Source organism: Mustela erminea, chromosome 11 (genome assembly GCF_009829155.1).
Source record: "Mustela erminea isolate mMusErm1 chromosome 11, mMusErm1.Pri, whole genome shotgun sequence".
Classification (NCBI taxonomy): domain Eukaryota; kingdom Metazoa; phylum Chordata; class Mammalia; order Carnivora; family Mustelidae; genus Mustela; species Mustela erminea.
The window spans coordinates 22992142-23004976 of record NC_045624.1 but is presented as its reverse complement, the minus strand read 5'-3'; the positions used below and the strand labels follow the sequence as shown (position 1 = coordinate 23004976).

Sequence of the window (12835 nt, the reverse complement as noted above, 5' to 3'; positions counted from 1 at the left end):
CCGTCTAACACACCTGCCTCACACTGTCTGTCCCACCCCTCTGTCCTCTCTTCCTGGAATGCCCTCTGGCTTCTTCTGCCCGTCACCTAGCTAACTGCTCTCCATCCTCAGGGTTCACCCAGAACACGCTGTCTCCAGGATGCTCTCCTTCCTGTGTCCAGGCTGGACTGGGTCTCCTTCCTCTGAGCTTCCGCAGTGCCTGGCACCTGCTTCTCAGCCTGCCTTTGCCATAGTACTGCTGTGCGACTCGGCGTCCCCCTCTAGGGGTCCGCCCGGATGGCCCGCCTGTGTCTTCTGTGCAGAGTGGGTAATGGTGGTCAACATTTATCAGGGTACAGAATGTCATCATCCACAGCTCACAAATGGGGAACTGAGGCACAGAGTAGCTCCCTGAGAGGCACGCAGCCATGACGTGGCAAGGGCAGAATGCGAGCCCAAGCACCTCATCTCTGGAGCCAGTTTGACAGGGCATTGCTCCCCGACTGAGCAAACCCCCCAGGTCCGGGCCAGCAGAATGGGCTCCGGAGTGGAAGAAATGGCGTGGCAGCTTCTTACCTTGGCAGGTTGGGCAGCAGTGCCCGGGCCTGGGAACCGGCTCAGGGCAGGGGTTGGGCGGACACCTCAGGGGTATGCAGCGAACCAGGCCGCTCTGTAACGCACCGAGAGCTGTGAGAAGCAGCCAGGCCTGGGGCTGGCTCCCAGAGAGGGCGGGGTGGGCAGGAGTCTGACAACCTTAGGGGACGGGCCGCAAGGCCGGGATGGAGGGGAACCTCACCGGCAGCAGGTCTTGGAAGGTACGTGAGGGGATGAAAGAGCAGCAGGTGTGGCCCAGGGTAGGGGCAGGGGGTGAATAAGGAGGAGCAGGGCTTGCACCAAGTTGGGGGTGGGCACTCACCAGGCAGGAGCATTGGAGACAAGGGTTGGAGCTTGACAAGAAGCTGGCCCCCTCTTCGTAGGAGTGGCCCTCATATTCACAGCCTGGGGAGGGTTGCCAGGATGACAGGTCAGCAGACAGCAGGGCAAAGGGACATCACCCAAGGCAGGGCATGACCCCGAACAGGTACTGGACCGACAGGGGGTCTGGGGGATGGAGTGGTGGGGCAGGGCAGGACGTCACCTGGCCGGCAGACAGGGCAGCACTCCCCAGGAGGGGTGTAGCTCTCCAGGCAGTTGAGCTCCGAACACGAGGGTCCCTGGCACCGCACGGTCCCAGCCTGCAAGGCGGACACTGAGCCCTCCCTCCCTCTCCACTGCCCAAGCTGAGTTACTCTGCTGGCCTAGTGTGCCCAGCAGGCTGCAGCCTCAATTTCTGGGGCGGGGGGACGGCATCAGCTCTGCCCTGCCCCCAGGCTGGGTTTGGCACTGCCAGGCCGGGGGTACGCCGAGCATCAGGGATGTGCATGGTGGTCGGGGCTGGGCTCTGATGCCCTTACCTGGCAGGTGCAGATGACACAGGGCTCTGGGTGCCACGTTTCCCCAGCCCTGTGGCCTCCAGGGCAGCCTGCAAAACCGGGGCCAGGCCCCCACATGAGAGACCCATAGTACTGGAGCCAAAGCACGCACAAGGGTACCGAGTCCAAGGGCACCATTCAGGTGAGAACCTGAATTCCCACCACTTCCCAGCAGATGGCAGTCAAGTGTCCGATGTAAACGTTACCAGTAGATTTCCATTATTTTACCATAGAAGCATTAAGGAAAGGGAGCTTTTTTACAAAATTTCACCGATGATATACAAGCCAGCAGTGGCCTCGAGGCACCACGTATCCTGAGAGTTCTGTGTGTGCGTGTGTGCGCACATGTCCCTTTTCTCTGAGCTCCACCAGCTCCCCAGGCCACTCCCCAGCCCAGGCCACGACTCCCAGGCTCCACTTCCAGACCCCACTGGTGTCTTGAGCCCCTGACCCGCCCTTCACACTCCCAGCAGATATTCTGCTACATAAAATACGGGATGCTCAGCTGAATCAAATTCCATATAGACAATCTATACTTTTTTAGTGTAAGTATGTTCCAAACAGTGCATGAGACGTACTTAACACTAAAAAAAGTATATGCTGTTTAAATTCAAGTTTAACAAAGCATCCCGTATTCTCTTTGCTAAATCTGACAGCCCCGTCCCTGACTGTGAGCTAGTAGCATCCCCGGGCAGAGTTACTGTCCCCCGACCCCCGCTTCTCTTCACGTCCCTGGCACCACTGCCTTCTTAGCTTCCCATTATTCCATGGGACCTCACCAGTCACCAGCTCCTGCCCCTTCTTTAGAAACAGCGCCCCCTCTGCAGCCACTGTCATCCCTGGCCTCCTGGCTCTATGCCTAGATGACTACCGTACTAGCCCACTAACTGGTCTCTTGCATCTAGCCCAAACAGATGAATATTCCTACAGTACTCCTTTGAAAAAGCCCCATTCTGGCTCTGCAGCCTTCTATGGCTCCCCATTGCCACAGAAGAAAGTCCAAACTGCAAGGCTTACAGCAGGCTGTTTCCACGGGGCCTTTCCAGCCTGATTTACTGCAACACATCTCTCCTCACCCTGTTCTTGTGCCAAAAGGGCCACAGATAACTGTCTCCTGCTGGTGAAATCTCACATTCTCTTGAAGATGTGGCTCAGGTGACCCGCCATGACACAGTCTTGAGTGGCTCCCCCTGCCTTCCTGCCATCTGCTCTGGCAGATACCCACACGCTTCCCTCCTGCAGTTCTTTTAATCTGGTCATTGCATCTTAAATCTTGTGTTACATTAACTTTCAGTTTATCTTCTCAACTCGGTCAGAAGCCCTCTGAGGGCAGGGAAAAAATCAGACAGAGGCTCTGGCTCCGCCCCAGGCCAGAGCACGCATTTGCTGGCTGTGCTTCCCTTCTGAATTCCCCGGACTGCCAGAGTGAGTGGGCAGGTGCCCTCTGGGCACGTGGTGGGTGGCACACCATGGCCCTGGGGGCCAGAATGGGTGCAGGAGGTGGGGCCAGGGCTGGAGGGAGGCTGACCTGGCTCACAGTCCGGACAGCACGCTCCTGGCTCTGGGCAGGGTCCCCTTGGGCATGGCTTCTGGGTACAGGTTATGGCTCCTTCCTGTGAGGAAGCCAACAGCAGGGCCGCACGGGCCTCAGAACCCTGAGCACCCGGCTTCCGGAACCCCAAACTCACCCTGGACCATGATACAGTGGAGGAACAAGAGGCCAAAGCAGCTCAAGGTACATGGGCTACTCTCGGGCTGAGGTCAGAAAAGAGACATCCTACCCCCACACCCATCTTCTCCTGCTGCTCCTGAGCCCCAGAATCACTTCCGGGTGCCACAGTTCCCAGAACGGAGAGATCATAGGAAGGAACCTGAGAGCTTCCTAAACGGAGAAGTGAGGAAGGAAAGGCTGGAAGAAGGTAGATGTGGATGGAGACGAGGAGGGTTGATGAGGGGGACAGATAGATGAGTAGGGTTAGGGAGGGTCCACAGGTGAGGGGGCGATGTAGGAAGACAAGCAGCTCCAGCCCCTCCACCCTCCATGCCACGCCCTCTGAGTGCTATCATTTGGGCCCCAATCAGAGGGGCTGGGGGACCCCCACCATGTACCTGGGGGAAGTTGAGCCCCAGAAAATAGAGCTAGTTGGAGTCATCTGGAGCCACTAGTGGCGAGGCTTTGGGGGAGGGGTGGGCAGACAGCACTGCTCACCTTGTGCACCAGTCTATAGTCAGAGGTAGCTTACACGAGGCAGATGAGGGGGACAGGTCTGGGACACCCATACCTGGATACCCACGTGGGTCCTGGGAACTCACCAGGCAGTGGCAGGTGGTGCAGGCGTCCGGGGAGAAGGTCTCGCCATTGCGATAGGCCTGACCATTGTGGCTGCAGCCTGGGGAGGAGATGGTGCCATCACTCAGGCGCTCAGGGCCATCCCCAGGCGCCCAGGGGGGCCTGGCAGGGAGACAGGACAGCACTCACCACGGCAATGGGGCAGCCCCAGCTTGGGCTCACAGTGTGCAGCCCCCTCCCGGCAGACACAGGCTGTGCAGGGCTCAGGCTCCCAGCGAGCACCCTCAGGCCAGGCCTGCCCCAGTCCCCAGCACTGAGCAGAAGCCGGACGGCATTCACAAGACTCCAGCTGCCTCACCCTGGCCTCCAGCTCCTTGTTCTGGGGAAAGAGGCGGAGGGGAAAGCAGGAGGTGCTGGCTCAGCTCTGTACCATCTGACACACCCCGCAGATTTGTGGCTCGTGGAGCCGGACCAGGGGGAGAAGGAAATCTGACGCTTCCAGGGCAGAGGCGGGTGGGTCCCCTCCAGACAGGCTTAACCACGGTTCTCAAGATCTGGAGTCTGGACAGGTTCCGGGGGTGGGCTCCCCAGACCTCTCCTTTGGACAGAAGTGGACCCAATCCCTCCCCTCAACAATTGAAGACCTTTACCCATCCAAAATCTTTTCTGATTATGTATAATATGTGCAGTACGTGCTCCATCTAAATTGATGAATCAGTACTCTGGGGGTTCTTCCTTTGTAGGAAAGAGTAAGTATTAAGAACTGTTCCTATAAGAACTTCTCCACGTGCATTTAAAACCAAACTCTATTTTACTGTTCCCGCCCACCCCCTCAAGGCGCAACCCTTCTTTCCTTTAAGGCCCACCGCCTTGCCCTAGTCCGCACATACCCGCCCCGCCTCCCTTGCTACCTGCTCTCTGAGTGCTATCATTTGGGCCTCCAGCCTTCCCAGCCATTCCTCTAGGGGGCGCCCCTGCTCCTGGGGGGCCCCAGCAGGGGCTGAGGGGTGGGCTGGCTCCTGCTGTCCGGAGTCGTGGATGTCCGCAAGCTGAGGGGGCTCCCTGAGGATGACCCCACCTGAAGGGGACAAGAATCCAAGGTGGGCCTGTAGGTGAGGAGCTGCCAAGGCTTCCTGGGTCCTGTTTTCCAAACCCTGCAGGGGCGGGGGTGGGGCAGCCTGAACCCCAACCCGTCCGCCTGCCCACTCACCTTCCAGAGAAGGAGCCTGTGCACAGGGAGGGGCGGCTGTTCCCTCTGCTCCACACCCCTGAGTTTGGGCCTGGAGTTGGACAGCCATTTCCACCCCACTTGAATCCCTCCCCAGCAGTCAAGAAAGTAAAAAATGTGGGTGGGTGGGGGGGCGGGGTATAAACTGAGTCCACAGACATCGCATAGACCAGATGCCGCCTCCGGGTTGGGGTGGGCAGTGGACGGTCTGGAGGAGGAAGGAGAGGGGAGGGTCTTCCCCACAGAGGTAGCAATTATGAGGCCAGGTCTGGGGTGGCTAAAGGGGTTTCTAGCAGACACTAGTCCTGTGAGGCAGGGGACTGTGTCACCCATTTCCCACCCCCACTCTCCCAAGGGAGGATTGGAGAGCCTCATTTGAACCCTAAATTGTCTTCTTTCTTCCCAACCTGCTTTGGCCCGAGTTCCTTGGCTTGGTTCCTGCCATGCCCACGGGCTCTGATATCTGGGGCTCAGTTTTCCTCTTTGGTGTCCCCCCAGCCCATCGACCTTTGGTCTCATCCAGTTGTCCCCAGCCCACTCCCCACTCTTCTCTCCTCTTTCTGCACTCAGGAGGCTGAAGTCAGAGCCGTCCTCCCTGCCCCCACCTGCTGGTCTCTGGCACCACTTCTCTATGTCGCATATCTGAAGGTCCCACCGCCAACTCCAAATGTGACCTTTTGCAAACGCCACTCATTCTTTTCAGGCTGGCCTGCTACTCCCCACATCCAGGTGCTAACACCCCAACAAATGCCAGCCCTCAAGCCTCTTGGGCACATTCCCATCCCCTCTCTAGCGGGGGATCTTGTCACCTGGAACTCCGTAGGGCTCCTGTAGGTGGCGCTCTTCCCCGCCCTCCGCAGGGCCCCTGAGGATGAGGGCTCAGCATCTTAAACCCTCCGTCCCTGCTTGACACCCCCACGCCCACGGTCCTTCCTCTTAGGCCACGCCTCCAGGTCGACTTCAGCAGGCACAATAAGGGAGTCAGAGAGGGTGGGGGTCCTTTGGGACCCTCAGGGAAGATAGGGCCAGTCCTTTGCCTGGAGAGACCAGCAGAAAGCGCTCCGGCTCGTTTCACAGAGCCTGATTGCTCCCCGTGGAACTGTCCTCGGCTCCCCTCTCCCCAGCCGGCTGCCAAGTGCTTGCACTGACCCCTCAATTCCTGCCTGCACCCCCCACCCTCCATGAGAAGGCCAGACACAAATTCCAAGTCAGCTCCCATGGCGGGCCTCCTTCCCCGCCCCCCTTCTCAAGACAAATAATTAACTTCAGACTCCCGGATTCCAGGACAGCCTCTCCCCCACTGCTGCCTGCAGAAATGCCTCCCGAGGCAGTGCAGGAAGCCCCCTGTCTGCCTCCCGGGCCCCGGGCCTCAGCCTCCGTGCGCGCCCCCACGCGGGCTCCTTCACCGACGGGGAGGACCGAGACTGGCCCCGGAGGCGCTCGCACCCCGCGGCGGGGGTCGGGAGAGGCAGCCTGGCCCCAGCTCCTTCCCTCGGGCTGCGCTGAGTGAGAAACGGGGTCCCCGGACCGCCCCCGCCCCGAGGCTTCGGCGCCCGGACTTACCTCCTCCGGTCACCGAGACCTGGGCCAGGCTGGTGAGCTGCAGGACGAGGGGCAGCAGGGCGGCCCTGGGCCCCGCCATGCTCGCTCCGCCTCGCTGTCTGTGGTCGCGGCTCAGCAGTCGCCGGGGGAGGCGGGGTGGGGACACACCAGGCCGCCTCCCACCCAGTCTTTGTTCAGGGAGGGCTTCTGGAGTCTGTCATCCTGCCTGCCGGCGTCTGCCTCCCTGATAGACTCTTAGAGCCCTGGACCCCAGCTCTGCCCTCACCCCAGCCGTGCCAGAGGGGCAGGGGCTAGAGAGCCTCCCGAGCCCGGCAGGAAGCTGGGACCATCTCCCACATATGGTCCCTCGTGGGGACCCTGACAGTAACCACAAATTTATCACTCTGAGACCCTAGGACAGCTGGTTTTCCTGCTCCCCCACTCTCGTGGGGTCACTCCATGTGCCCTAGGGTTCCCAGTTCAGCTTCTTCCTTGCTTACAGGAGAAAAGGATGGGGCTGGGTTTAAAACCCTATTTAGCCGACTCCACGTGTCCTCAGGCAGACCTCAAACTGTGCTTCAGTTTGTTTGCAAACTGGGGATTCTGATACCTACTTTATAGACTGGCGATGAGAGTATACAGATAGGGCAGTGGTTGGCACACACTAAGGGCTCAGTAAATAACAAATTGTACCCAAGGAGCTGCTCCAGGTTCCTGAGATCAAGGTCTCCGCTTTCTTCCTCCTTTGTCCACCTATGCATTTCCTTCCTGGACTCCAGTCACCACCCCTATCCATACCCGCAACCCCAGGCTTGGCCCCAAATGCTAAGGCCTCCCTTTGCTGGCTGGTCTCTGCCCATTTTCCAGTTCCCAAACTCAGACCTCAGGGCGGAGGTGCCGGGACTGGGAGGGGGGCTGGGCCCTGGGCTCAGCAGGCAGAGGGGGCCAAAGGGAGGAAGTGAGGAAAGCTGGCCACGAACTCCTCAGTGCAGCTGGGAAGCAGGGGGAGGTGGGGATGGCCCCGGAGCTCACAGCAAAGGGACATTGAGGGCGGAGCCATGAATCCTGCCAAAGCAGTCTCCCTACCCACTGTAAAGGCCAGCAAGTCAGAAGGCACCCTTCCCCCAAGCCCAGGCAGGGGCTAAAGTTCCCCCTCCCCTCCCAGCCCACTCTCCATGCACCTTAAGAGAGGGCAGCATCTCTCCCAGGAGTAGGGATCCCTAAAAAGGCCTGAGCAGTTGGCAGCAGGGGGAGGGGCGACCGTGAGTCCCTGCTGAGAGGGGCCTCTGCAGGCCTGGAGCTAGGCTCATGGGGGCAGAGGAAAGCGAGGGCCAGCAGGCCAGAGAAGAAACCAGGAAGTCCCACCAGGGTTAAAGGAAATGGTGCCTGCTATAAGGCAGGTCCCCTGGGATACTGGGTGGAGCAGAGGCTAAGAGCATGCGCTGGTGAGAGCTGCCAGACTTTCTCCTGGTGACCTCAGGCAAGTCATTTAACTTCCAGTGGCTCATTCTTCTTAGCCATGACCTGTTGCTCTAAGGGCACCCCCTAGGAAGTGTTTTGTGAAGCGCAAGTGAATCTGTGGCTAGAAAGAGCACATTCTTTATCTGTAAAAGAAGGTAGAGAAGCTTCTGGAAAACTCTAAGGCCCTAAGGAAAGGGTATTTGAAGAGGCATCTGAGTTCTACCATGACTGATCACTGTGAGTCTCTTTTGTGCCAGGCATCAAGCCAGATACAGGGATATAGCAGTAAACGAAACATCATTCTTCATGGAATGCCCTATGCAGGCCAACGGAAGAGGGGATGAGGCTTCTGGCAGAGGCGGAGTGTGAGCCGGGGATCATAAGTGCACACAAGTGTCAGGCTTGGAATACACGGCTCTCGTTTCTCTGCCAGATGCTGCTAACCTGACCAACACCCGGTCCGTTCTTTAGAATTCTGGGTATTCTGGCTGGAGAATGCAGGAAAGACTCAGTCTTGGGTCCTTAACTCGGCAGCATGGCCCGACATACAGACTGGTGTGTGGGAAGCAGGGGGCTATGTGGGCAGCAGAAGGACTCCAGGGTTTGGAGTTGGTGAGTTCTGAGTTCAACTCCAACTCCACATTCAATGGTCTGCACTGTTGGTTTTGCATTTCTCCCCAACCTCATTCATTCTCCCTACTCTCAGCCCCTACAGACTTTAGCCCCCCCTCCCGCCTCCTGTTGAGTCAGCCAACGAGAGGCAGGAAGGCAGGCGAGGAGAGTGGTTGAGGATATTTCTTCCCTCCTTCTGCTCACCTGGGCTCCCGTGATAACACTATTCCTTCCCCTTGTTCTCTCTGCCTCCCAGGGGTGATGCTGGCTTCCTGCTATTTTTAGCCCCTGGTGTTCATCATCCCTTGTGGATTCTCTTACCGCTGAGTCTGCAGGTCTGTAAATAGTCCCCTTCTTTAAGTTCTCCTGAACTAGGGGCACCTGGGTACCTCAGTCATGAGGTCAGTTCAGGTCATGATCTCAGGGTCCTGGGATTGAGCCCTGCATCGGGCTCCCTGTTCAGCAGGGAGTCTGCTTCTCCCTCTCCCTTTGTCCTACCCACACCTTGGGCACGTGTTCTCTCTCTCAAATAAATAAATAAAATCTAAAAAAATAAGTTCTCCTGAGCTAAACCCTTTTGACGGGAATTCTGTTTTCTCCTGGGTCTTCTGCCAATAGGCAAATCTTACTACTTATTTCACTAAGCTACTCCGTCTCCCTAAGCTGAAATCTTTCACCTGTAAAATGAAGTACTAACCCTACGGCAGGTGGAAAAAGTTCCATAAGGATGTCTGCCTGACAGAGTGTGGCGCCTGGCCCACAGAAGACCCCAACGTAAGTTACCTCCCGGACCTTACCTGCTTCAGGCTGTACTGCCAAGAGTAGCAGGTTGATTTTTCTCTTGGGATTTGCTAGCTGGAAGCAAAAGGTCTTTGCGAGGAGGGAGGGACAGAAAGGATTAATAAATGATTACTTTTTTGTACTTTGCTATCTTTCAAATCACAGCGGTTATAACAAATGCAGGGAGATACTACAAAGGTATGCAGACAAAACACTTCATTATGTCTCTTCCGGCCCCTTTTCTTGCCCAGTTCCTCCCACCCCATGACCAATGTTAACGGTCTGTTCTTCCGCACGCTTCATCTGGGTCACACAAGCACAGGCGAGCATGCCTACACCATGTGACTTTGTCTGGCGAAGGCATTTTGCAACTGGCTGTGCGGGATCTCATGCCCCCAACCCTACTCCGACCATCCTCTCCAGCTTGCCCTGGAGTCAGCAATCTCAGTGGCCCCTGTCTCAGCCTCGCCATTCCCCCAGAACCCTCCCTCCCCACTCACAACATCACGTTCCCCCCCAAGGCAAAGGTCACCCCTGGCTGACCAGCTGAGCTGCGGTAGCAGGTAGGGGGATGTGTTGTTGGTCATAGATCTGAGATTCCAATCCCACAACTGTTTCCCCGCAGCCTGGCTACCCGTCCCCCATGTTCAGGGTAAGTAGCCCACCAGTTGCCCTCCGGGAAGGTCATCCTTTGCCTGTCCTTAAGGTGCCTGCAAAGGTGCACCTCCTGATTTTCCAGGCACCTCCTGATTTCCCACGCTGTGGCATGTCTGCTCCGTACAGAATGCCAGTCCACACACTTGAACAACACTGCTTGGAGATTAATACTCACAGTTGGAATACTTCCTTGTTGGACTGAACCTGCTGGGGTTTTAGGAGCGTGTGTGCATTTTTTGTTTGGCTTTTGGCACAGAGAGACTTGCCATGTAATTGCGTATCTGAACCCTGCGGCAGAGCAAGGACCTAGGGGGTGGGCAGAAGGTTTCCAGGCGCCCACACAGGGACTGCCAAGCCTTGAACTTCTCCAGCCAGGAGCGGAACTTGCCCATCATTTTTGTGCCTATTCCCACCTAGGGCTTCTCCGATCTCTTTTGTGACTTTCTTTTCTAAAGGACTGACCCCTGGGGATCCCATGAGGGCTTGGAGAAGCTAAGAGGGTAGGGGAAGGGAGGTGGAGATACAGCGGTGTAACTCCCTGCCGGCAATCCTTGCCTCTCCCTAACCCACCTCTTTCTCTTCTTCCATCCCTCACAGCCTTGACAGGCAAGGAAACTGAGGCTTGTGGAGTTTATTTACAGCCTAAGCAAGCTCATTCCGTTGGAGAGTGGTGGAACTGGCTCTCCGCCCCCAGCTCTGATGCCTAACCGCTGCGGAGATGTCTGCTGGCTCTTCTCTCTCCCACCTGTGACTTCCTGCATCCAGGGAACTTCTGCTTCTGGTCGGTTCTTCCGCAGCACGGGGAATCATGCAATTACAAGATTTAGGCATATTCTCCCTTGCAGGGAGGGCTGGGAGCACCCCTCGGGCAGGGGGATTGCTCAGCAAGTAGCAGTGGGTGGACACACACAGGGATCTCTCTTGACATTATAAAATCCAAGGATTGGGTTGAGGGTACTGAGTGTCAGAAGTACCTTTGGACCCTATTCCTGTGGTCCTGGATCAGGGCCCTAGAATTCAGATTCCCAAACAAAGGCAAGGCCTATCATTAACAACCTCCCTCAGAACTGACCCAACTCACCTGTGGCTCTGAGGAGCCAGATGGAGGTTGGTGAGTGGGGGGCACTGCCCGCACTTGCCCAGGGCCCTCTGTTTGGGGTTAGCTCTGAACCCCTTGCCGGTCGGGCTCTGAGAGGCCCATGGGCTCTCTCATGAGCTGGCCAGAGGAGATACTGTCTCACTGGAGTTTGGGCCAAGACTGGCCAAAGGGGCTCTAGTCAAGCAACTGGTCTCACCCAGCCCCAGACCTCAGTTTTAGAGAGACAAGGGGAAGAGGCCAGTGGATCAAAAACCGCAGCTGGCCCATCTTGAGACACCAGATGTCCTGGCACCCAGTAGTAACCTTGGGTTACCTTTTTTTCCCCCCAGTAACAGCTTTGTTGAGATATAATTCACATATCATAGATTAACCCATTTATAGGGTACCTTTCAGAGCTCACAAGATGGCTGGCGGTGACCTTCCTGGGCTGCCTGCCCCAACTTCCCACCCAGGTGCCAGGTGTGAGCCTGTCCCCCTTTTCCCCCCAACCCCGGGGCGCCTGGTGTATGATGATAAAGACTACAGGAAAACTCAATTTGTAGGTTATCACAAAGGGGTGAATGAGAACTTGGCCAATGATTTGCTAGCTGAGCACCTCCTGAGTGAAGCTGAAAGTGCTGTGATCACGTGTGACAGCAGCGGGGCGGCTCTCGGCCGCCGGAAAGTGTATATAAACCCGGACAAAGAGACATATATTCACAGAGATACATTCACAGAGCGGTGCACCCATTAGCACAATCAGCTGTAGAACATTTCAGAAGAATCCCTCTACTCTTTCACCGTCACCCCCTGTTTCCCACCAACCCCCTTCCCCCAGCTCTGGGAAACCACTCATTTACACTTTTTTAAAAAAGATTTTATTCATTTATTTATTTTTGAGAGGGAGAGTGCACATGAGCAGGGGAAGGGGCAGAGGGGGAGGGAGAGGGAGAAGCAGGCTCCCCGCTGAGCAGTCAGCCCTACTCAGGACTCTATCCCAGGACTTGAGGATCATGACCTGAGTTGAAGGCGACACTTCACTGAGCCACCCACGCGACTCTACATTTTCTCTCTGTAGATTCATTTGCCTATTCTGGACACGTCCCCTAAGTAAATTATACAATATGTGGTCCTTGGTGTCTGACTTCTTTCACGGAGCTTGTTTTCATGGATCCTCGGTGTCATTTATCAATACCTCATCCCTTTGATCTGCCACATGGTATTTCATCGTAGGTATACACAGTATTTTAGTTATCCACTCATCCGCTGATAGACATTTGGGTTGTTTCCACTTTGGGGCTATTATGAATAACGCTGCTATGAATATTCATGTGCAAGTTTTTGTGCGGACAATCGCATTCATTTATCTTGGGTGTATGCCAAGGACTGGGATTGTTGCATCATGTGATAACTCTGTCTTTAACCTTTCGAGGAACTGCCAAACTGTTTTCCTAAGTGGCTGCTCCGTTTTACCTTTCCACCAGCAATAGATGAGGCTTCCAATTTCTTCACATCCTCTTCAACACTCATTACGATCTGACTTTTTTATTGTTTCCATCCTATTGGGTGTAGAGCGATATCTCATTGTGGTTTTGATTTGCATTTTCCTAATGACTCATGATGTGGGGCATCTTTTCACGTGGTCGTTAGTCATTTATATGACGTCTCTGGGAGAAACAGCTACTCGAATCCTTTTCCCAGGTTTAATTGAGTTGTCTTTTTATTATTTAGTTCTA

At 56.0% G+C, this 12835-nt stretch overlaps 1 protein-coding gene and 1 long non-coding RNA gene across 14 annotated transcripts in view; one reads left to right on the top strand and one right to left on the bottom strand.

The window, feature by feature from the left end:
* KCP (kielin cysteine rich BMP regulator) overlaps positions 1-6850 on the bottom strand; it is a 32145-nt gene extending 25295 nt beyond the window's left edge. For 6 of the 13 annotated variants that reach the window (XR_004276840.1, XM_032305031.1, XM_032305033.1 and 3 more), the window contains exons 1-9: positions 6533-6847; positions 4653-4819; positions 3931-4120; positions 3765-3841; positions 2980-3064; positions 1434-1501; positions 1118-1214; positions 896-978; positions 556-649 (exon numbers count right to left, since the gene is read on the bottom strand). Coding sequence is in view for 12 of the 13 variants with exons in the window: in XM_032305031.1 (XP_032160922.1) it covers positions 556-649; positions 896-978; positions 1118-1214; positions 1434-1501; positions 2980-3064; positions 3765-3841; positions 3931-4120; positions 4653-4819; positions 6533-6611 (940 nt within the window). In the remaining variant the exon portion in view is untranslated. Of the gene's footprint in view, positions 1-555; positions 667-895; positions 979-1117; positions 1215-1433; positions 1502-2979; positions 3065-3764; positions 3842-3930; positions 4121-4652; positions 4820-6532 lie in introns of those variants that run through there. The other 7 variants (XM_032305039.1, XM_032305028.1, XM_032305029.1 and 4 more) reach the window with 4 other exon arrangements.
* Positions 6263-11340, top strand: LOC116569067. The gene is made up of 4 exons (XR_004276841.1): positions 6263-6564; positions 8841-8919; positions 9203-9358; positions 10619-11340. It is a non-coding gene; the product is annotated as an uncharacterized LOC116569067 (long non-coding RNA).
* The last annotated feature ends 1495 nt before the right edge of the window (positions 11341-12835 follow it).